General features: G+C 41.4%; 1 protein-coding gene across 9 annotated transcripts in view; it reads left to right on the top strand.

The window, feature by feature from the left end:
* The window catches only part of cdk6 (cyclin dependent kinase 6), a 233423-nt gene that overhangs the window by 198246 nt on the left and 9399 nt on the right, over positions 1–25778 (top strand). For 8 of the 9 annotated variants that reach the window (XM_069913951.1, XM_069913952.1, XM_069913950.1 and 5 more), the window contains 2 exons: positions 16107–16157; positions 25492–25627. In XM_069913951.1, the coding sequence (XP_069770052.1) occupies positions 16107–16157; positions 25492–25627 (187 nt within the window). Of the gene's footprint in view, positions 1–16106; positions 16158–22122; positions 22161–25491; positions 25628–25778 lie in introns of all 9 variants that reach the window. The other variant, XM_069913955.1, reaches the window with a different exon arrangement.

Below are 25778 nucleotides of genomic sequence, written 5' to 3'. Positions count from 1 at the left end.
CAGAAGAGTGCTGAGGATAAGACAGGCACCTGAAGGGCTCAGCGCTGAAGGCTTCTTGATCATGTCGGAGCTTTTGAACTGGAGCTCAGGTTGCTGATGGATCAAACAGGTGTCTGCAGAGGAGCACTGGAGGCAAATCCAGAGACACTCTGTGCCTGTGAAAGGACTTTCTTTTGCTTATTTTTTTCTCTGACTACAAATGGCACCAGGTGACACTAATGAAGACTCTGCCTTATGGCGGCCAGAAGTCAAATTTTGTGTAATATGTTTTGTACTATTAAATGACAATAAAGGAATTTTTAATCTCTCTAGCCCCATTCTTCCTTATATTTTCCTTGACTTTTCCCTTTCCCACCCTCTTTATCTACCCATTACCCATGCTTTACTCTCTCCAGTCCCTTACCCCCTTGCTTCCATCAGTGCATCTTTCTTGGTCCTCTGCCCCTTTCCCCTTCTCTTAACAATCTTTTCTTCCCCCTCCCACCTGTTTTCACCTGTGGTCCTCCCCCACCCCTTACCATTTTAGTCAGGCATCTGCCTGCTTCTTGCTATTCTTGAGAAAGAGTCTTGGCCTGAAACATCAACTGTCAATTGCTTTCCATGGATGCTTCCTGACCCACTGAGATCCTCCAGCACTTTCTGTGCATAACTTCAATATTGAAATTCAGCTAAGCTTTATTTTGCATGTAAATAAATTATAAACTCATCATCCCTCATGTTCCCCCATACCTTGATGAAGGGCTCAAGACCGAAATGTTGGTACCTTCATCTTTGCTACATGAAGGCACTGTTCGACCTGCTGAGTTTCTCCAGCATTTGTGTGTTTTTTCACTTAACCACGGTGCCCACAGAATCCTGTGTTTCATCCATCAAGTCATCAGCAATCAGTTATCCACCTTATGAAGCAATCTCACAATCTGTGGATCAGAACCCAGCTCTGCAGCTCCCCTGTATGCAGGAGGAGGAGGAGGAGGAGGCAGCCCATCATGGAAGGTAGATCCCACTGTATAATTGCAAAAGATAAAAATTGAATCATGTGCATTCATCATGCAGACAAAAGCTCAAGACCAAAGTGACAGTTATGTATTTTTTCCATTTCTATATAAAGGATACTGCTTGACCTACTGAGTTTTTGCAGCTTTGTATTATACAGAATGTCTTTATTGCCACTTCCTCAAAACCAACAAGTGTTCGCCTTGCCAGCAACCCTTGCATCCCATGAATTAATTAACAATAACATACATCAGATTGTATGACAATTAGTTCTTTCCAGCCTTTAAAGAAAATGATACCAAATGATGACTGTTGTCAACCAAGCATTTGATTCCTGCATTTCCTCTCCCAGATCAGGATTGGGAATGTAAAGTGGCTAAGGTTGCATTGGGACAACTGTGCAGTATGATTAATTTCCACCCCATCTTTCATGGTAGCATTGTTATTTTTCATTACATTGTTCAGCCAGAATAAATGACACAGTGGTATTATTATTCGCTTCAGCAGGGATCCAATATTTTGATAGGCTAACACCAGTAAGATTCAGCCTGGACTAATTAAAGCCAGCAGTTATCTGTGGTAAGGAGTTCCATGAGGTTTCTCCTCATCTCATTCTGAATTGGCTTAAACCTTTTGCTGATACTGTGACCCGTAAGCCTGAACTTTCCCAACATCCTGCCTCAAATCCTGTCAGAAGTTTATATATTCTCATTCATCTAAATTCCATGAGTATAACCCTTGTTTACTCAGTCTTCATACATCAGAGCTGCATCCCAGGAATCAGTCTGGTGAACCTTTGCTACACTCTCTCAATGTACACAGTTCTCAAGGTATGCCCTCACTGAGTCCCCATACAACAGCAGTAAGATTTCCATTTATATCTTCAAAACCTTACAAGAAAGGCTACCATGCTATTTGTTTTTTTTTCATTACCTGCTGTTCCTACATTCTGACCTTCCATGAGCGATGCAACTTGTACATAAGTTCTGAAGGCACAAAGAGGTACTTGTCACATTCAAAATACTTCAAGTAAATTTCAGCAAATTTAAAGATCACTAGAAAGCACTACACTTGAAAAATTACAGCCACAGCCAATGTAAATCAGTAAATGAGTAGCTGAAAATCACTTTACTGGGAGCAGCAGACATGAGCTCTGCTCACACAATTTCAGTTTTCAGACTTTAGATTTATTGTCAGCGTACATACATGACATCACATACAACCCTGAGATTCCTTTTCCTGTGGGCGCGCAGAATTACCACTAATTGGTAGTGCAAAAAAAATAAAGTGTACACCATGTAAAATATGTAAACAAAGATCTGTAAGCTAACTGACTGTGCAATAGAGAACAAAAATAAAACCAATAACGTGTACAAAAAAGTTAGAGTCTCTGATTGAGTTTGTTGTTGAGGAGTCTGATGGTGGAGGGGTAGCAGCTGATCCTGAGCCTAGTGGCACGAGTCTTGGGGCACCTCTACCTCTTTCCTGATGGCAGCAGCAAGAACAGAGCCATATACTGGCTGGTGAGGGTGTTTGACTATTGCTGCTGCTCTCCGATGGCAGCAGTCTTATGTAGGGAGGGTTTTGCCTGTGATTTCCTGGACTGTGTCCACTATCTTTTGGAGGGCTTTATGCTCAGGGGTGTTGATGTTTCCATACCAGACCTTGATGCAGCTGGTCAGCACACTTTCTACTACACCTCTACGGAAATTTGCCAGGGTTTCTGATACCGAACCTCTGCAAACTCCTGTGGAAGAAGAGGCACTGATGTGCTTTCTTCACAATGCCATTGGTGTGTTGGGCCCAGGAAAGATCCTCCAAGATACAAAGAACTTAAATTTGCTCACCCTTTCCACCTCTGATTTCCCCCAATGATCACTGGATTGTCTACCTCTGGCTTTCCTTCCTGATCAACAATTAGCTCCTTGGTTTTGATGACAGTTAGTCCAAGGTTGTCGTGGTTGCACCATTCTGATTCATCCCCCTCCTTTATACAACCCCCAAACACAACTGTATATCATCAGTGAATTTGTAGATGGTGTTATTGTCGTACTGAGCCACACGGTCGTAGGTGTAAAGTGAGTAGAGCAACAATATGGCACAATATAAGGAATGACATGTTGTAAATGTGCCACCTGTATTTAAATGCAACAGAAAGAGTGTTTGTGGTGCTCAACCAGAGCTTGCAATAGATCTGAACTTATTCCCTGAGCAATCTGAATAACAACTGATAGTGAAATTTCCTTTCACAATGTTTTTCAGGCTAGTTTCAGCTTTAGTCTTTTTCTACTGTTGCTTACCCAAAGCAGAATTCTACTTGATTTCTTGATTTTTCATATATTCTCTAGCCTGGCTAGATTATTCATTGATTTGATGTAGTTTTCTGCCACAAGAGATTACTTTAGTCTAGTGAATTTATGTTTGCCATAAGACGCTGTGCATTTAAGAAGAGATTTAGTCTCAAAATCCTAATCACTGCTGGTCCCAACCTCAAGTAACCCATGGTTCTACCACTTAATTTCTCCTAACCCCAGTGTTCTGATACCCCCTAGTCACTGACAACCTCGAAAATCACAGTGAGGGGAAGTCACGTGATGGAAGTCGCGTGGAACCAGCCCTCTCCAGAGAAAAGAAAAAGTTTGAAAAAATAGAGCTCAATAAACATAAACTACAGGAAGAGAAAGATAAAGTTACAGAGAAGGAACAGAGATGGCACCCAAAAGAGAAAAAGTAAGAATAACAGAGAAAAGGGAAGAAGGAAAATCACTGGAGAAGAAAGAAGAAGTCCTTACCTGCATATCAGAGCAGAGTTCCACCGCGAAGAGGAGTGGCCAATCTCCAATGTTGTTGAGTCCCCAAAGGAGCAGTGTCCTCCCGTCCGGCGGACTTCAAAAATGGCTCTCAGAGCCAAGAAGAGGGGCGCAACTGCACATGCGTGAAGAGTTGCGCAGGCGCAGTGTGCTAGTAAAAGAAAAGGTTAATGCCGGTGGGAGGGGGCTCAGCTGGGGTGCAGCTGGCTGCAGAGCGGCCGGCTGAGAGATGCCCACTATCGGAGCGTTCAGCTGGGGGAAGTAAGCAAGAAAGAAGAAAAGAAGAGTGGTGAGAAAGAGAATGAAGGGCTGGAAGAGGGTGAGCCCCAACAGGGCGACCAGCAGGGGGATGACCTGCAGCAGGAGGCCCAGCAGCGGGTCAACCTGCAGCAGGAGGTCCAACAACGGGTCGACCTGCAGCAGGAGGCACAACAGCAGGAGACACAGCAGCTGGAGGCCCAGCAAGGATACAGAAACAGCTCACCAGAGAAGGATGAAGATACCCAGATACAGAGAAGAGAAGAAGATGACACAGACACAGAAGAAGAGCAGGAAGAAGACCAAGAATTTCAAAGGAAAGAAAAAGGTAAAATAGGACAAAATTTAGATAAAGCCTTTTTTGAAGAACAAATGAGGTCATTAAAAGAATGGCTATCATTAGAATTTAGTTCAATCAGAAGAAAAATAAAAAGAGCTGAAGACAGAATGCAAAGCTTAGAGTTGGTCATGACTGAAATAGGGAAAAGAGTAGAAAATGTGGAGGAATGAGAAGCCTGTAGAAATGGAGATAAATGATTTAAGAGGGAAGTTGGAAGAGAGCGAAAAAAAATAGAGACAAGATTTATTGTCACAAAAAATTGACAAATTGGAAAACTACAATAGGTGAAACAATAGTGGGCCTGAAAGAAGGCAAAAAAGGGTCAGATATGAAGGAATTTATAAAAGGATGGATCCCGAAGGTGTTGGAAATGACAGATTCACATGAAGAAATAGAAATCAAAAGGGCGCATAGAGCACTAGTACAGAAACAGCCACCACATCAAAAAACCGAGATCCATATTGGTAAAACTTCTAAGATATACGACAAGAGCAAACATACTGGAGCAGGCAAGAAAGAAGGTTAGAGAAGACGTTGGAATATAAGGGACAAAAAATATTTTTTTTACCCGGACATAAGCGTCAAACTTTTAAAGAAGAGGAAGGAATTCAACACGGCAAAAACAATCTTATGGAAGAAAAGTTATAACTTTATATTAAGACATCCAGCAGTACTCATTCCTGGGGAATGGAGTAGACTCTTCTCGGACCTAAAGAAAGCCCAAGAATTTGCTGAACATTTGCAAGACAGGAGACAGGAGGTTCATTTGGGGTTAAAGGGTTATGCTTGTGGGGATTGTTGGGGTATTTTATCTCTTAAGTGCATTGTCATATATTGAGATTAAAAGGGAAAACTTAAAAAAACAGTAATGCAAAAAAGGGGATGGAGGTGGTGAAGAGGCAGAAAAGAAGTAAAAATAAAGATACAAGATGGCCACGTTGGACTATATGACTATAAACATTAATGTAAAATAATTAGTGTATCCCATTGGAAATAAAATCACATATAATTTAAAAGACAAAGTTACAATGTTTGAAAAAACCTGGGAGCCATATATGAAACATAACGGAAAAGAGCAAGCCTTGGACCACCACCACCTAAAATGATAAGAAGATAAACACGATCAGATTTAATGTGTATAAGTAGATGATATGTCTTTTTTGTTTGTATTCCTTTTGTATAAAGATATTGTTTTATTGTATTTATATGTTCAATATTTTCTGTTTTTGAGGGGGGTGGGAAGGGGAAAGAGAGGGATCGGGGAAAAAAATAGAGAAATATCACTGTGAATATTTAAAGAGATGCATCTGTAAATATATTGGTTGATATGGTTCATAGTGCGATAAATAAAGAATTACAAAAAAAAAGAAAATCACAATGTAGGCCCAACTCCAAACTCCTTTCCCCAGATCTGGTCAGATGTCCATCTAACTGCCTTCTGTGTCCCACCAGATGCTTTATCAGTTGTGGTCTTGAATAACTTGTTAACCTCCTCTGGTGCTACAGTAGGTGAGGGAAAGAGACTAATATTGATCCAGGTGTCTAAAATTGTCCATCGCATTTTCATGTCTATTGTTGGCTGTGGATGTTATTTGTAGCGTGCGCGCTATCGCAAAGTGTGGAAAGAAGTCACACACACAAACACATGAAGAGTCAAGACTGGTTTATTGCACTGGCATCTCTGCTTCTATTCTCTCTCCGCTGCTGACAACAGGAGTGACGTCACGTCAGCAGTTCCCACTGTTGCTCATTGTTTTCTGCCATGCAGGTGGTCCCCTGGGATGAAGGTCATTGGCACTCGCGAGGTCTGCGCAGTCACCGCATTCGCAGGACATCTTGTGTACTGGGTCATGCCCCAGTTTTTGGGCCGCTACTCCATCCCCTCCCCCGAGTGTGGTGATTGGAGTGGTGTTCACTGCTTTCTGTAACCTACCTGTACGTCACGGAGGCTGCTAATGTCCAAGTTTGCTAATTTGAGGCAGTTGATAGTGAAAGTCTCTTCCTTACTGCCGATATCCAGCACATGTCAACCTTTTGTGTCTGATTACATTATACGGCAGAGGTGTTCGATGTACCCCCGTCTGAACGAAAATGTACTCACAGGTCTGTAAGTCTTTGGGGACATCGGCTTTCACTTGGCCATGCAGAAGTGCAAGAGTGCCCAGTTTTTCCTTCAGCTTAGTCAATGAAGCCGTGGGGTTCTCTGGGTCCTTGGTGGCAGCCAAGAACTCCCCCGGTATCACCAACCGCGCACTGAATACCATCTCGGCTGTTGAGGTGTTGATGTCCTCTTTCGGCACAGTGCAGATCCCCAGGAGGACACAGAGTAACTCATCTGTGCAAGTTCAGCCCCTTGAGCCAAGCCACCTTTAGGTGCCTGTGGAAATGCTCCACCAACCCGTTGGCCTGAGGATGGAGCTGGGTTCCCAGCAACTTGGCCAGCACCGGCCAGAGTCCTAAAGTGAATTGTGTATCTCTATTGAAGCTCATATGCCCCGGGACTCCGAACCTCAATACTCAGGTGTTAATCAGTGCCCTGGTGGTTGTATCAGCCAGTGGAGCCACCTCCAGCCACCTCATGGAGTGGTCAGTCATGGTGAGAAGAGGTCATGCCCATGAGAGACTGGCAGCGGCCTTAAAAATGTTAATATGGATGTGGCTGTACCAATGTCATGCAGGCTCGGAAGTCTGGGGGTGGGCACCTTAATGTGCGTCAATACTTTGAATGCCTGGCAGAGCATGCACTTACTGTCCTGTTTCCAAAGGCTGAGCCAGACGAACCTACAGGCCACCATTTTAACAGAAGGCCAGGTTGCGCATCGTGTCGAAGACCTGCTGCCTCCATGCTGCCGGCACAATGGGGCGGGTTTTGCAGGTGGAGAGGAACGTCTGGTTACCAGGACCGATGGCGACATCCTCCAGCCTGAGGCCGGAAACTGCCATTCTGTAAGCTGGGATCTCAGGTTCCTCCTGCTGTGCTCTGGCTAGGGTGGAATAATCTATTCCCTGGGACAGAGCCTGGACAGACTTGATCGCAGGGTTGGACAGTGCGTCGGCCATCACATTGGTCTTACCCACGATGCGTTGGATGTCCATGGTGAACTCAGACATGTATGAGAGGTTGTCACTGCTGCCTGGCCGACCACAGGTCAGACACTTTGTGGAAGGCAAAGGTTAACAGTTCGTGGTCCGTGAAGACCTGAATTGCCTCCCTTCCAGAAAATACCAGAAGTGCCTCACTCCCAGTTAAAGGCACTGTATTTGAGTTTAAATGGCTGGAAGTGCCTGCTAAAGAAGAACAGGGGCTGCCATTGCCCTTCGATGAATTGCTCCAGTACACCCCCTACCGCTGTGCTGGAGGCATCTACTGTGAGAGTCAGTTGGCATCTCTGGCCTGAGGTGTATCAGAATAGTGGCATTGGCTAATGCATCTTTGGCCTTTTGGAACATCTCCAAGGGCTCATTGTCCCAGGTAATGTCCTTACCCTTCCCTTCCATGAGCATGAAAAGGGGCGCCTGATGCGAGCCGCTGCTGGTATGGAGCTGTGATAATAGTTAAATCATACCAGTGCATTCTTGTGACCCCCCTTCACTGTGCAGGGCATGGCAAAATGCTTTGCAAAATGGCCTCTATTCGTGTCTTTTGATTTGATACTGCAGGAAGTTGATCATTTCCAAACCAAACTGGCACTTAGCAGGGTTTATAGTTAGATGAAGTTTCTGCAGCCGGGTGCACAGTTGCTTCAGGTGGGCCGTGTACTCTGTGTTATTGCACCTGGCGATGAGACTATCGTCCCAATGGATGAACGTGAATGGGAGATCCTGACCCACCGCATCCATCATCCTCTGGAAGATCTGAGCTGCGTTTCTTGTCCAAAGGGTATTCTTAGGAAATCAAAGAGCCCAAAATGTGTAATGATAGCCGTTTTATGGATGTCATAGAGATAGATTGGGATCTGATGATACCCCAGATGAGGTTGACTTTTGAAAATACCCGTGCCCCCTTGTAAGTTAGCTGTAAAGTTTTGGGTGTGGGGCATGGGGTACCTGTCAGGTGCGGGGGGCTCCTGCTGTTTTCAATACCTTGTGTAGGGAGGAGGCCCAGGGGCACTGCACTATCCCCAGCTCTTCCATTTTTTTTAAAAAACTCTCTCATCGCGAGGGTGAGCTCAGGGGAGAAGGCGGCGTGCCCTGGTATGGAATGGGGGGCCCTCAGCAAGGATATGGTGCTTTAACTCATGCTTCAGTTCGGCGGTGGAAAACTGGCACCATGATTGAAGGGAACTCTGCCAGGATCCCCATAAATACATTGTCAGATAGCATAACAGAGTTGTTGTGGGGGGCAGGTAACTTTGCTTCCTCCAGGGACAAGGTTTGAAAAGTCCTGGCATTCACCAAACTCTGCACTTTTAAGGTCCACCAGCAAGCACTCCCAGGAGTGGTTGTGTCACTGCCACAATCATGAATGTCCACGTGAACCGGTTGCTGCCAAAGTGGAAGGAGACGGTGCGGGTGCCAAGCATTCATATGATGGTGCTGTTGGCAACCATCAGTGCTAGGCCTGGTTTGCCGTTTTGGATATCATAGGCCGGGGTGGGGGGGAGGAGAGAAGGACATTTATTTCGGCACTGGTGTCAGAGTCCCACACCTGGAGGAGACTGTCAACATTGGCCAATTGCCACAGCCATGAACGATGGTTGACCATGTAGTTTCCCTGAAACATGCAGCATGGGCGGCATTGACGGGCCCTCACACCCCATCATTGGTGATAGTAGCAATGCTGTTGGGTTCTGAGTCCACTTGCCTCTCTGTTTGCTGTAACCTTGTTGCCAGCTGTGTTCGGGACCTAGCGATCTTTGCTTTCCATAGCACAAATCCCTAGATGAGCAAGAGTCAGATATCCTTGGGTTCCAGGAAAATCTGCTCGAAGAGAAGGGAAGGCCCGTGTGCCTCAGCAAGGGTGAGCATCTCGCTCACGAGGGCAGATGGACCCTGTTGCCTGAACCATTCATATACAACAATTGGGCGGGGCTCTTGCCACGTGAGAGCCCAAAAGTGCAGGTTAATAGCTTCTTGAGGGTATTATATTTGCCTTTCTCCAGAAGCTGCCACAAGAAATCGACAGCCCTTGCTGCCGTGTCCTGGTTGAGCAAGCTCACTACGTAGTAATAGCGGTGTCATTGGCATTGATCTGTCAGAGGTGGAATTGGGCCTCAGCCTGTTCAAAGCACATATGTGGCTGCAATGCCCAGAAAGTTGGCAGCTTCAACGAAATGGTGTGAAGAGCTGTTTCATCCGTCATCTTCAGATCCAACTGCCAGTTGGATCTGCCGAGGTCACCAATTTAGTGTGCACACTACTGTGAAATGTAGAAAGAAGACACAGACACAAGGAGTTGAAGTCAAAGACTGATTTAATGCACTGGCAGCTGTGCTTATACTCTCTCCCCTCTGCTGATGGCAGGAGTGACGTCATGGCAGTGCTGATCTCCGATTGGGCAGCATTCTCACTGTCACTCATTGTTTTCCTCCGTGCAGGTGTGGTCACCTGGGACGAAGGTCATTGGTCTGCGCGGTCACTGTGTTCGTCAGCCATTTTGTGTACCGGGTCGAGTTCCAGTTAGCGGGCTGCTATATTATCAAGTATCTTCAGCAATTTACTCTTTCTAGATCTTTGGACCTTTCAAAAAGCCTCTGGGAAACACGTGACATTTTATTTAATCGTTTAAAATACTTAGTAGCACAAAAAATTCTGATTTTAGAATTCAAGGAGTAATGTAAGTCTGATAGATCCTGAAATATTTTCCTGTTGATTCTTGCACAACATGCAGGAATTGTTCAAACCATCATCTTATGCAGTCAATACACCCCATTCCATTTTCAGATCATGATCAGTCCCATCCTTCAGTGTCCTGGTGTTCCATTGTGTCTGCAGCAGATGGCAGATTTTAGTGAGGTACTCTTCCTGAAGCAAATCCAACTCATACTACTTCTTCATCAGATTTAAGTATTCAACAAGATCATCGGGTGGCTAAGCCATTGTGCAGAGTATTTGTCCCCTTCTCTTCCTCCCTCTATCCTGCTTCTGCCTATCCATGCTTTTTTTTTCATTCTCAGTTCTTCAACCCTAACCATTACCTGCTTTCTTTTCTCAGAGATGGTACTCAACTGTCTGAGTTTATTTTTAGTATTTCTGTTTTCAATGCAGGTTCCAGCATGTCCAGTTTCATTTGTTTCCCCAGTCAGTTCTTGCTGATGTTCAAAGAATCCTTTGCTGTTGAGGAGCCATGTGACCTGCTCTTGTTTGGATCATGAGGAAACACAAGCCTTATGCACAATCTTATCTATGTGTTTTAGCAATCTAGGAAGCTCTTTCACCTCAAATTATTACTACTACCTGAAAGTACTTTCAGAATTGTGGAAGAGGGTTTCAGCCTTTAAATGTGTCAGCCACTTACTGCTAGTTCCAGCTACACCACATCCAACACAATCCGGTATCACACTCCAGTGGCAAAACCAACTTGAATTATTGCAGAATGTAGTACCCCAATGTCTTCGCCTGAATCGTCAGTCTTTTTGAGTTCTTTTCTCCCATGTATTTTTCCTCTCAACCACCTTTTCTGCCTTCTGTGACAGCTTTACTAACCAAGGACCTATCAACCTCCACTCTAACTCTGACCTAATGACTTGGCCTCCACAGAATCTGTGGCAATTAATTTGTCAGATTCACCACGCTCTGGCTAAATAAATTTCTTTTCATCTCTGTTCTAAAGGGACGTCTTTTTATTTTGAAGCTATGCCCTCTGGTCCTAGTTTCTCCATTCCACATTAGTGGCACAACAAGGCATTGTGCCAAAAATGATCTCATTTATAACAGGGTCACTCAGGGAAAAGGGTGGAACAATTGAAAGTGTGGACTTCAGATTCAACTAGACTTTTCTGTCTTAGTTGACCAGTGGGTCAGGTTTATCTCAACAGGCAGCTGTGCATGACCTAAGGTGAAGGAACTTTCAGTACAACATGTGCAATGATCTTATGCCAGGAATGTACAAAGAATACATTTCACCAACCTCAGTCACCTTTTCTGTTCTCTCAACATTAGTCAGTGAAGACAAATCATAAACTGCAATGTCTCTCAGCAGATTTTTACCAGAACAGTCCTATGGCTCTAAGTGTGAACAATCTTTTAATTTGTTTTTCTGAGGTGTGATGTAAGCAATCATAGGGGGAATTTTTGAAAACAAGCCAGGCATGTGCACTCTATTGGATTCTTCCCAGTCAGTTTTCTGCACAAATTTCATGGCAACTTTCTCAGTTGCAGAACACTAAATGGAAACAAATAAAAATATGTTCAGTTGACCATGACAAAATAAGAAGATTTAAAATGTTCAAAGGGAAATTGTGTTAATATTTTTGGCCCCCAAGATTATGCCAATGTGTGGGTAAAGAGATTGAATACAATACTTCACACTAGTTGAATGGAAGTCATTGCAACCTTTCAAAATAATCGGCTGCTTATTCCCTGCATAAGTGCACGTTAAGTTAGAATAGCAAGTTTGGAGAAATGTGTGTCTACTTATTATAAATTTTGATTAGTTGGCATTTCTTTGGGAATATTAATATTCCACCTTTTTATTCCACATATTTTATAAAAATGCTGATCTTTCTATTACACAGCAACTAATTAATTAAATATGTCAACCTTGCCTAAAGGCTAGTGGGAAGTTTTATTTTATTGTTATTAATGATGAATAATAGCTTTCCAATTTCTTTGGCCAAAATACCTCATGTTACTCTGCCCAGCCCTTATCACTCACACAAACTAAAATTATAGGTCATGTACATATGCTATACTTCATAAACAGCATTTTAATGCCTGATTTTTTTTTTAGAGATTAAGCTTTGTAGTTACATCTATACTATTTTGTCAGGTATTGAATACAGTGGATAATTATAGTTGGACTTGATTTTGAAAGAAAAATATAAATCCCAGCAAGTTTCTAATTAATGTTCTACAACCTAACTGGTGAGAAAATTGCTTAAGATTCTTAGGCCCTGTACTTGTTTTGGCTTGTCGCAATTTGAAGTGGTTTAGAAAGAGAACTGGTTTCACTATCTGAGATTAGCATTTTTTTATCACTGTAGAGCTTGCATACTTTTGTGTTCATTTCTCACTGTGGTTACTCCTTTATATTTTTCGAAACATTTTTAATAGGCCCTTGCTCTATTTTATCTGATAAATAATTTATCTAAATACTATATTTTGATTGTCCATTAGTGCCCTGATATTGCTGCATGACATACCTACACAATAGGCTTGCACTGCTAAGATAAGGGGCTTTGACCTGAAGAATTAACTCTGCTTCTCTTTCCACAGATTCTGTTGGAACCTGCTGAGAGTTCCCAGAATTTTCTGTTTTTAATCACTGACATAGTTTGCTTTTCAAATTCTTGATTTGGTCATAACTTCAAGGTAACTGACCATCCTGTGACAAGCAAAAATACCTAAAAGGGATGACTTGTTCTTTCATGTTTATTCTGCATTAATTGCATTTGATTCTGTTTTAAAACAGCTAAGTACCAATTTTATATTAAGGACTCACAAATTTCCCTCTTCTCTGTGTCAATGCACCTATTTCATGGACTGCCTGCTTCTCATCTTCTCAACAAACACAACCTTTCTGACATTTTCCTTCTAAATGTCTGACAGTAATGTAGTCAGTTAGGCTGTAAGCCAGAGACCAACTGCATGTCCAGGTCGGTTGAGTATTAGCTCTGAACTTGACTTTGGTTAGAGGACTATGTCGAAACCCCATCAAAAATTCACTCATAAGTCAGGTTTCATGTGCAATGGTAAGTGAAGAAAATGAAGTCTAAAGGTTTGTCAGAAATCATGGGAGACTATCAATAAATCGAGGTTGACAAAAGCTGAAAAGAATCCATTTCACATTTCTCTAATTTTTAGATCAATTTCCACTGAAGGTTAAATTTAAAACCTATAGTTGCTGTGATAATTAAATGGTTAATTTGCACTACATTAGGCTTTATTACCATTTCCCTGTTGAATTTAAACTCCATTATCCAGTTTCTATCTCATAATAATCATGTTAAACACCGAAGAATAGTTTACTCATGTAAATAGCTGTAAAGGTGTATGTCAAAGTAAATTATTTTTAATGCTGGCATATATGAACTTCATAGACTTCTTTACTGTTGCATGAATGTGGCCTGCCATGGGCATAGAGTAAGTAGTCTTTAGTTTTTTTTCAAACTATACTGTGTATTTGATTATTGTGAAGATGAATGTATTATGTTTATATAGGTTAATAGTTTGCTTCATATAAATAACTAATGACAAAAATAATTTGTTCTCTTCATTAAAATATATTCAATGGCTGGAAATAACAGTACTGCATGAGAATAATTTGCCATAATTCAACTTTCATTTCCTTGCATTAAATATCAATTTCTGTTTGTCTGGAGATAAGGTGTCTCTCCTGACTCCTTCAACTCATGGTTGAACACAGAGACTAATTTTACACTCCTTGCATGTTCCAAACACATTGTGATCTGCAAGATCATCCATGCCCATCGCAAATCATGCCCTTTATTCTCTGCAGTTTTGGTGATGAAATTGATCAAGGGAGAGGATGATTACGGGTTCTGCAGTCCTGGAGTGAGAATGACAGGTGGAGAAGTTTTGATAAATTGGCAGAGTACTATTAACCCTTCTACCTCATAAAAATAAAGATAAAAATGGTATACCATATTTGAACATCCTCCAACTTCCCTTTTGAGAGCTAATGGTTAGGCCACTCGACACCAATATTAGTGGTTTGCAAAAGGTATGGTGAGCATCAAAGAATTACATTGTATTAAATCTGATGTCATATCTGGAAAAAAAGTCACCGATCCATAGATCTTTCTTAGATTGTGATGGCCAGCTGCCACAGTGGCATTTCAACTTTTGTCTCTGGATCAGTTGTCGTAGACTTTGGCTGCTGTTCTCATATCCCTTATACCAGGTGGCCACAATTAAAATCAAGCACTTTTATCTTTGAAAGGAAAAAAGAGATGCTGGAGAATGCTGGAAATACTCCCCAGATCAAACATCATCTGTGGAGAATGAAACCCATTAATGACCTTTCAGCAGATTGCTATTTTTGTACTTCATAAAGGTTAATTACAATAACAAATACTCATCTACCTTCTGTATTTTGATCCTTTTTTTTGGCACAAGATGATAAAGTTCACACAGTGCTACCATGTAAATCAGAATGTCAAAATATTCATGAGAGCCCAAGAGTCTGCAGCCATGATATAAAGTGTATCAACAGATTACAACCTTCAAATTCTCTGCATGAAACCCTCAATCTAATCTAGCACCCTCAAAATGTGCAATGTTAGTTTCTAATTAAACCTGAAGCCTGCATTATTTTGGATACTTTATTGTTCCTCTGTCATCACAGTTCACCCCCTGCATTAAGTCATTTTTTGTGAAAATGGTTCATATTGCAATTTTCTATGATGTAAAGTCACATCGTCTGCCCATGTGTCAAAAAATGCATTTGAAAACACTATTTGTTTATTTATATAATTTCAATAAATTTCATAAGAATTATTTTTTATTCTATATTTCTGATTTTTTGGTAATGATTTGTGGATTCCCTAAGGGCAAATTTTTGTTGCATGAAGTGGTGAAGCATAAGGATAGATAACAAGCACTCAGGTGATTTAAAGCAAACAAATGTAAGTTTTAATTGTGGCCATGTCACTGGAAGATGCAGTAGATGCCACCAAACAGGCCTGACGCTTTCAATCCTCTTCTCTGGAAGCCAGTAAAGTCTGGATGCAGAACTGGTTTGTGATGGGCTGCTAAAGAACTAGGCTCAGAAGAGGGGAGGAGGCTAAGGAGCCAAGACCAAACCCTGGGTTCAGGCAGTAAGATCAGTTATCAGGATTCATGATATCGGTGGGGGATGTAATAAAACTACTAATCAATTTGGGTGGCAGCATCAATAAGGATGATCAGTGATTAAAGGGGGACGGTTTGGTGATGTATCTGAGCTTGGAAGGATGAAGACTGTGTGAATGCAAACATGTACCTTGAAGGAACTAACCTGAGAAGTTCCCATAGCTGATCTAGGTCTGGTGCAGACAGGACCCCACATGGGAAAGCCTGTTCTGGCATAAATCCAAGGATATCATGAGGTGCAACTTGGCATCCTGGGACATACGTTTAGATCCCACTATGAATGCTTGAAATTATCCATACAAATGAATAGCATGTGTAGTGCTGGATAGAGTGGTTATAGAGAAAATGTTTCCAGTAATGGGAGAGGGCTCAAGCTCAGGAAAAAAAAGGACACCCCTTTAGAACCAAGATGAGGAGGTTTTTTAGCCAGAGGGTGGTAAAACTGTGGATGACTGGAGGCCAAGTCATTGGGTACTGTATATTTAAAGCAGAGATTGATAGGTTCTTGATGAGAAAGGGTGTATCACACAGCATGTTAAAATGTTGCCAAGGAATCCAGTAGCTAGACTTTCCTCCCTTGTGTTAATATACAGCTTGCAAATAATGTTTTCCTGCCAAACTGTGTTTGACAATATCCTCAGTATCAACATGGGTGATGTCTTTGCCCAGAAAACAAAACTGAATTATCATTACATTTCATTTTGACTAATAATTTGTTTCTATTTCCCCAGTGTCCTCTTTCGTGGTAATTCAGATGTTGATCAATTAGGAAAAATCTTTGAGTAAGTAATCAAAATTTTTCTTTGTAGTTATGTGAAGATGTAGAGTAAAGAGATCTTTAATATAATAGAATTATGAAAACTCTGCACACTATCTGGTGGATGTTACTGAAATTAAATTTATAATGTTTTATTAAATATCTTTTGCTTTGATTTGATAGTAAACACAGTTTTTTATAGGTTGGAAAATCATTTGGCAACAACTGGTTGGCTGAAAGGACTGACAATTTCATACCCAAGATATAAAACATCTGTTTTTAGCTATTGGATTTTCACAGTAATTGTTACCTTGACAAATCTGTTTTTCATCTTTTTACAAACGCTCACTCCATTCTCTCCATAGTTCCTTCTCTGCATCTAGTTCTTATCACTTCTCCAGTTCTGATGAAGGGATGCTGACCCAAAATATTTTTCCCTGCATTGATCCTGGTTGTGTGCTTCTAGCATTTTCTGTGTTTGCTTCAGATTTCTGGCATCTGCAGTTTTTTGCTTTGTGTTTTTCCTTCTTCTTTAAAATATTATTTGCTCTTCACCCTTCCTTAATTTTTTGGCACTGTCTCTCCTAATTTTGCAACCAATAAATCAAGAATTCCACTCTGGGTTCCATAAACCTTGACTTTATTACTGGTCACAGAGAGAGTAGTCTTAAATTGGTTTTCAATTGCCCTCTCCCGCTTTGTGGCATCATGCCCATTATCTCTCTGAGATTTATTCATGAGATCCAAGACAATAATTGAACATCTAGGATTAAAACCGGAGATCTGGCAAAATGCTGGGATCGTTGAGGTTTTATTCATAATTAGCTACATGAAAGTGTGGATGAACAAAACTTTTAAAAGCATTTTGCAGTAAAAACCGATTTTGCATTTCAGAAGAACTTCTTGTGCTTTGGTAACACTGAATGCAGGGAAAAAATATCTGTTTTGATGCATCAGAGATCAACTTAATTTAAGAAGGAAAATAGCTTATATGTGGTTAATACTAAATAAATGCCAACATACATTTTTTGCCTGTGTGTTTTGTTGAAATTTTATAAAATTAACTAAATTGAGATTTTTTTTTTGTATATTTTAAATTATAACTGATTATTTCTGAAGCCAACTGAAACCATGAGAGTAATTTTATTCTGAAAAGATTGATGTATATAAAACATATTTAAACTCTGCAACTCAAAACTAAAGGGTTATAGTTTGTTTAAATACCTCAGTGAATCTGAATCTGCGTGTCCTTATTTTTTTAAAATTCTGTTTTGAGCTTAATGCTGAGCATTGGGGTTCCCTTCTTGGAGGAAGTGCAGCTTCAAGGAAGTCGGCAGCTGGGGGAATGTGTGCCTGAGCTGACAGGGTGGTTCCAGACTGGTTTTAAAAGCAACACATGCCTATGGTGGAATCAAAATTCCACACTCTTTGAGATTACAGAGTTGTGAATCCTATCCTGATGTTGTAGAGTTTATGAGCTGGTCAAAATCTCAATGCTGTAGCTAAGAATAATAATCACAGTTAGCTATAAATGTTCGATCCTCCTCTCCTAGTGAGGGTGCAGTGAAGCATCCTAACCCCAACCCGTGCCAAAGATGTGAGCCTGCTGATTAATTCAGCATCATGTTAATTTTGCTAATGTGATTGGAAATCATTTGCAAAGGACAGCAGATCCATAGTTTCTTCAACATCTGGCAGAGCTTCTTTAATGCAACCACAGTATTACGACCACAGAACAAATCTTCACCCCCAACCAAGACTTTCCCAAGTATCCCTGTGCAATTCTGGCTTCTAGTGTTGATGGTGGCATTATTGGTCTTCTGCAGTTGACTGCAGCTGCATTTTTAATGTTAATGGAGACCAGTAACTCTTTTTTTTCATTACAATTCCCAGTGTATGTACGGTGCCCTCCATAAGGTTTGGGGCCAAGATACTTTTCCCCCCCTTTATTTGCCACTGTGTTCCACAGTTTGAAATTTGTAATCAAACAATTCCCTTGTAATCATTGTGCACATTCCAGATTTTATTCAACATTTTGGTTTCATCATGTAGAAATTACAGCTCTTTGTATACATAGTCTTTTCATTTCAAGGCATCACAATATTTGGTATATTTGGCATCATGGGTGTTTGTGAGGGTGAAAAGCAAGAATAAAACCCTAAGAGACATCACCCAAACCTTGGATTACCAAAACCAACAGTTTGGAACATCATTAAGAAGAAAAAGTGTATTGGTGAGCTCAGTCGTCACAAAGGGACTGGTATTCCAAGGAAGATCTCCATTGCTGATGACAGAACCCTCACTGTAATGACGGAAAATCCCCAAACGTATGTTGGACTGATCAGAAACACTCTATATGACTACTGTCCATAGAATGCTTCATTAAAAGAAATACAGAGGCCACACTGCATGATGCAAGCCATTAGTTTAAAATTTAGACATACATCATGGTAACAGGCCATTTTGGCCCACAAGTCGTGCCAACCAATATACACCCCATTAACCTACACCCTCAATACGTTTCGAATGGTGGGAGGAAACCGGAGCCCCCATGGAAAACACACGCAGACACAGGGAGAATGTATAAACTCCTTATAGGAGTGGGGCACAGGATTCGAATGCTGGTCCAGATCTCTGGTACTGTAAAGGCGTTGTGCTAACCTCATCACCAACTTCACTGCTGCAGAAAGCCACAGAAAGGATGGCCAGGTTACAGTTTGCCAAGAAGTTTTTAAAAGAGCCTGTAGAATTCTAGAAAAATATCTTGTGGACAGATAAGACCAAGATGAACCTGTATCAGAGTGATGGCAAGAGCAAAGTGTGGAGGCGTAAAGGAACTGCCCAAGATCCAATACGTACCATCTTGAAGTGTAGTCTCTGTATTTCTGATCATGAAGTCTTCTGCAGACAGTAGTCATTCTCACCTGACCCCTGAAGAATGTTTCTGATCTATCAGACAGGCATTTAGGGAATTTTTTTCATTATGATGAGGAGTGGAGGACTTCCTTTGCCGACTATTCCCTTGATGATTACTGAGCTCATTTTCCTTCTTTATGTTCGAAATAGTTGGTTTTGGTAATCCTAAGGTTTAGGTAATGTCTCTTACAGTTTTATTCTTGTTTTCCAGCCTCATAATGGCTTCTTTTGCTTTCATTGGTACAACTCTGGTCCTCATGTTGAAAAATGGGAAATACAGACTCGAAAAGTGATCAAAAGCTTAGAATTAAGCCTAGTTCTCTTATACCTGCACCAATGAAGCAATTAAACAGACTGAGTATTCACAAACACCTGTGAAGCCAAATATCCCAAACATTATGGTGCCCTGAAATGGTCAAACAAACAAATAACCTGAATAAAATCCGGAATATGCATTATTTTAACTACATGTGAATTGTTTGATTACAAATTTAAAACTGTGGAGCACAGGAGCAAATAATGGAAAAAGTGTCTGTCCAAGTATTATGGAGGACACTGCATATAAATGTCAATAGCATTCATGTGCAATAGTCTATAACCCTCTGTGAGGATCAACAGCTCGTGAGCTGGGGCAAGGGCTTCATCAGCTGTCAAAGTCATCCTGTGAATGGCATAAGTTATGTGATTCCAATGTTTAAAAAAGGCTCCAAAAGTAACCCTGGAAATTATAGGCCAGTGAGCCTGAAGTCAGTAGTAGATAAATTATTGGAATGTATTAGAAGAGATTGGATACACAAGTATTTGGATAGCCAGGGCGTTTGTGTGTGATAGGTCGTGTTTAACCAATCTTAAAGAGTATTTCGAGATTACCTGAAAGTTGACGAAGCAAGGACTGTAGATGTTGTCTACTTAGACTTTAGTAAGGCCTTTGACAAGGTCCCACATTGGGAGGTTTGTCAGGAAGGTTCAGATGCTCAGAATTTATGGTGAAATAGTAAACTGGATTTGATAATGGCTGGACAGGAGAAGCCAGAAAGTGGTGGTAGATGATTGCTTCTTAGAGTGGAGGTGTGTGACTAATGATGTGCCTCAGGGATAAGTATTGGGACCATGGTTGTTTGTCATCTATATCAATGATCTGGATACTAATGTGGTAAACCGGATCAACTAATTTGCAGATGACAGTAAAATTGGAGGTGTTGTGGACAGTGAAAAATATTTTCAAAGTTTGCAGAGGAATCTGTACCAGACGGAAAAATGGGCTGAAAAATGACAGATGGAATTTAATGCAGATACGTGTGAGGTGTTGTATTTTGGAAGGACAAAACAAGAAAGGTCATGCATGGTAAATGCTGTCACTGAGGAGAGCAGTTAACAGAGGGATGTGGGAATATAGATACATAATTCCCTGAAAATAGAGTCACGGGTAAGTGGTTGTAAAGAGAGATTTTGAAATATTGGCCTTCATAAATCTTCATAAGTACCTTCATAGTCGCCTAACTACAGGAAAGATATCAATGAGATAGAAAGAGTGCCGAGAAGATTTACTAGGATGTTGCCCAGACTTCTTACAGAGAAAGGTTAAGCAGGACTTTATTTCCTGGAGTGAAGAAGAATGAGGGGAGATTTGATAGAGGTATTTAAAATTATGAGTAGGATAGATAGAGTAAATGTAGGCAGACTTTTTCCACTGAGGTTAAGTGAGATACAAACCAGAGCACGGGCTAGGGGAAACGGGAAAAGTTTAAGGGTAACTTCTTCACACAGAGAGTGGTGGGACTGTGGAACGAACTGCCTGCTGAAGTGATGAATGTAGGCTCAATTTTAACATTTAAGAAGAATTTGGACAGGTACAAGACGGGAGAAGTATGGACGGCCGTGGACTGGGTGGAGGTCAGTGGGGCATGACAGAAAAATGGTTCGGTACAGACTAGAAGAGCTGAAGGGGCCTGTTTCTGAGCTGTATTCTGCAGTTCTTTGGTTCTGTAGTATATTTATTTTCTGTACTGCACAGTTTCTTTGCTTACATTTCTCTCTTTTGTATATGTATTTTTTTTTAGTACATTTTTTGAATTACCGATAAATTCTGCATGACCCTCAGGAAAAAGAATCTCAGGGTTGTATGTGGTATCATGTATGCACTCTTTACAATAAATCTGAATGTTGAACTTTGAACTATTAAATTTAGCTCAGCACAAATTAAGAAAACCTAAGCTGTTATCGTATAATACATTTTTTGCGCAGGGCCATGGATTATAAATGCTGAAGAGTAATGACAGTCATTGATTTTGCTGCCTCACTTTAAATTGGTCATCTTCCTGAGGCAACATTCATCGACCTGTTGATTGAAATGATTTGGCTGCTCTAACCTATATTCAATCAGTAGACATACAGGAAGCAAGTGAATGTCACCCATACTTTCCAATACAATTAGTGCTCTGAGTCAGCAACTTGTGTGTTTTTATAATCTGTCCTTTTGTATTGAAAAACAGACACATTGCCAATAAAATACTAAATAGTGTGGCCTCCCAACAAATTAGGGAACAGGCTCTAAGTTTACGGATCAACCTCCTTGATTGATTGTGGGGGAGTGGGGGGGCAATGTCCAATGTGTTGGCTGTGAATCTTTAGAAAAAATATATTTTAAAATTGTTTTAGGTAAGCCCTGTTTCACAGATTCCATGTCTTCCTTCCCAAGGATCTGATCAGCCAGAATGTTTTCAAATAGAATTGGGGAAATTACATTCATTTTCCTGCATTTATTCAGAGCAACACACTGCCCTCCAGTGTCATCTCTAGGTATTGGGAATACAACATAATATAATTCCATCTGACTTTGTTGTGTTCCTTGGTTCTTATTAGTCATGCTTATTATTCATAGTTGGGCTGAGAAACAATTAATATTTTTTCCACTGATGAAGTCTTGTCCAAGTCCTTCCCAAGACAAAAATATAGAAGCAGGTGTGGGTTACCGCACCCCTCTAGTTGGCTCCACCATTCGATATGATATTGCCTGGTGTAACTCTTCATCTCTCCATTTCCCCAGATCTTTCAAAATGTATTTGCCTCCACAGTCCTTCCGGGTGTAAAATTTCTGAGATACATCGCCCTTGTGAGTAAAATTCCTCAGCACCTCTGTTTTAAATGACTTCCCACTAATCTTACAACTGGATCTTCACATTGAAGTCTTTTCTACTCGTGGAAACTTCTCACTATCTCTAACCTCTAATGACCCCATAGGATTTATTTGTTTCAATGAGATTCTAAACTGCAAAGAATACAGATCTATTTTAGTTGTTTATGATGGGATAATCCTCTCAGCCCAGGAATTTGCCAGGTGAATCACTTCTGGTTTTTCTCCAAAGCTAGTTTATCATTTCATAAATAAGAGGACCAAAAGTGTACACAGACTACATTTGTGGTCTCACAAAAACAATGCCATTATCAATACTTATCTATTTGTCATGTAATAAATGTAAAAATTCCATTTGTCTTTCTTTACTAATTGTTGCATCTGCATGCCACCTATACATTCATAAGAGGAAAGACCCAGGCCTGAAAAATTCCTGACTCCTCACTTCCCATGGATGTCCTGAATTTCTTAGGCACATTTGTGCATTACACTCGACCCAAGAATTCTGCAGATCTTTTAGTACAGTAGTTTGCTTCTCTCTACATTCTCTTATTTTTTGTCAGGATCAGAAATTTATTGTCATGAATAGCTATGAAATTTGGTGTCTTGTGGCAGCATCATATAGTGGAAAAATTCATATTCTAACCATCATACAACATTACTATAAATAAAAAAATAAAAATAACAGTGCACGAAGAGTAAGGCAGGGTCTTTGGGTCATTGATTATTCAGGAATCTGGTGGCAGTGGGGAAGAAGCTGTCCTTGGCTGTTGAGTGCTCGACTTTAGGCTCCTGTACCTTTCCCCCAATGATAGCAGTAAAATGGGCATGGCCTGGGTGGTGGGGGTCTTTTTGGATAGAGGCTGCTTTTTTAAGACACTGCCTCAAGTATATGTCCTCGTCTGGTGCCTGTGATGTCGCAGGCTGAATTAACAACCCTCTGGAGTTTATTCTTGTCCTGAGAGTTGGCGCCTCCATACCAGGCAGTGATGCTCTCCGTGGAACACCTGTAGAAGTTTACAAGAGTCTTCAGTGACCTACTAAATCTCTTCAAGCACCTCACAAAGTATAGCCACTGCCGAGCCTTTCTCATGATTGCATCAACATGGATGCTCCAGGACAGATCATTGGAGATGTTGACACCCAGGAATTTGAAATTCTTGACCTCTCCATTACTGGGCCCTCGATGAGGACTGGGTCGTGTTCCCCTGGCTTCTTTCTGAAGTTCACAATCATCTTCTTGGTTTTGCTGATGTTGTGCGCAAGGTTATTGTTGTTACACTGTTCAATGAGCTTATCTATCTTCCTCCTATGCGCTTCCTCGTTGCCATTTGTGATTCTGCCAACAACTGTGGTGTCATCGGCAAACTTGTAGATGGCATTGGAATTGTGCCTGGCCACACAGTAATGGGTGTATAATGAGTGGAGCAATGGGCTAAGCACATATCCTTGGGGTGCATCTGTGTTGATAATAGTGAGGAGAAGACCTTTCCAATTCATTCTGACTGGTCTTCCAATGAGGAAGTCAAAGGTCCAATTGCAGAGGGAGGTACAGAAGCCTAGAGTTTGTAGCTGTTGACCAGTACTAAGGGAATAATCGCATTGAAAGTTGAACTGTAGACAATGAATAGCAGCCGTATGCATGAATTGCTGTTTTCGAGGTGATCCAGAGGTGAATGGAGAGCCTGCGATATTGCGTCTGCTGTGGAGTGATTGTGAAGATAGGTGAATTGCAGAGGGTCCAGCTCTTTGCTTAGGTGCATATTAATTCTGACTATGACCAACCTCTCAAATCATTTAATCACAGTTGAGGTTAGTGCTACTGGGTGGTAGTCATTACTCTTCTTGGGTACCGGAATGATTAATGCCCTTTTGAAGCAGGTGGGAACCTCTGACTGCAGCAACGAGAGGTTGAAAATGTCCGTGAACACTCCAGCTAGTTGGTTGGCACAGATTTTCAATACCCTGCCAAGAACGCCATCAGAGCCTGACACCTTGTGAGGGTTCACCCTCCTGAATGATTTTCTGACATCACCCTTAGTGACAGATATCACAGGGTCCTCTGCCTTTTCAGGGATTCTGGTAGGCACTGTTTGGTTCTTCTCTAAGTTTGTCCTTTGATTCCTCCAACCAAAGTGTATGATTTCACACTCATCTATCTATATTCATTTGCAGAATGGAAGTATTCTCATTAGGCGCTTTTAAGCTGTCTTGTAAAATGGGGTTAACCAGGCAATTTGCCTGGTTAGCCCCCCAATCATATGGCAGGTTGAAAGGATCCAACCCGGTCAGTGGGCTGCAAATTCAACCGCAACCCTGCCCCACCTATGAGGTAGTCAGGGAACCCAGTCAAACTTACCTAGGTCGCATCCACTGGCGGCCTGAAAACAAAAACGGCTGAGCCGGTTACTCCTGTGACATCAGCGCTGGCGTCACAGGGAAACCCCTGCTGAAGTGTCTGGCATGATCGGGGGGGAGAGAGGGGTCACTGTCATTGGGGGGGGGGGGAACACAATTGGGGAAGAGGTCAAGAGGGTGGTAGAGGGGTCACCACGATCGGTAGGAGGCAGAGGGGTCGGCTGCCACGGAGAAGAGGGATTCGCTGCCGCAAGGTGGGAGAAGCATGATTGACGGTGGTGGGGAGACTGATAACAAATAGTTTGCGTGATGTATCACTTACCACGTCATCATGATGGCGGGATCCCCCTTAAATCGCCATGTTGACAATTTACTAGGTTGTTTTCTCCCACCATCCACCAAGCTTGAAAGGTGGTAGAAACACCTTTAGCCCACTAATCGCATCTGGGTGCCTGGAGGGCTACCCAGGTGCTGCACCATAAAAAAAACCCTACTTGCAATGTCTGCGACTTTTCTGTGAGCAAGTTATTAGCCATGGAAGAAAATCACACAATTTCAAGAAGTCCATAGTGCCTGCCAAAATTCAGGTCTGTCACCTTGAGGATTATTTGTATTTCTCTAAGCAGATACAAAAGACAACGGCAATAGTTACATAAATATAATTCTGAAAGGTTAACCAGGTGCTCTGGATGTAGTTTGTCCATTATCAAGTTCAAGTTTATTATCCTCTGGCATCATATACAATGAGATGAAACTACATTTCTACGGACCATGGTGTATCTACGTTCATACATCATACACAGTCTTAATCTTGGATGTTGTTTGACATATTTTATGATAGCAAAGTTTGCAAAAGGAAATATGCCCTATTACAAAACATCACAGTACACAAGTATTTAATTTTCAATGTTTGCAAAGTCATCTTTTTCCTGACTTTTGTTCTTTTGTACAGTGTTCTTGGTCTTCCAAGTGAGGATGATTGGCCAACAGACGTGGCCCTGCCAAAAAATGCTTTTTCTACAAGATCACCACAACCCATACAGGACTTAGTACCAGAGATAAATGAACCAGGGAAAGACCTGCTGCTGGTATGCCTTTGACAATATGTTTTTCATTAAGGAACACTGTTTTTCTTCCAGGCGTTCCAAAATTGAATTAAAATCACATTATTTTCAAACCATTACAAATTATAAGTATAACTGATTTAAAACTTTATAGCAAAATAGTTGGGGGTGAATA

The sequence above is a fragment of the Narcine bancroftii genome, chromosome 1 (genome assembly GCF_036971445.1).
Source record: "Narcine bancroftii isolate sNarBan1 chromosome 1, sNarBan1.hap1, whole genome shotgun sequence".
NCBI lineage: Eukaryota > Metazoa > Chordata > Chondrichthyes > Torpediniformes > Narcinidae > Narcine > Narcine bancroftii.
The sequence above is the reverse complement of the archived record's forward strand: the minus strand, read 5'-3'. Positions and strand labels throughout refer to the sequence as shown.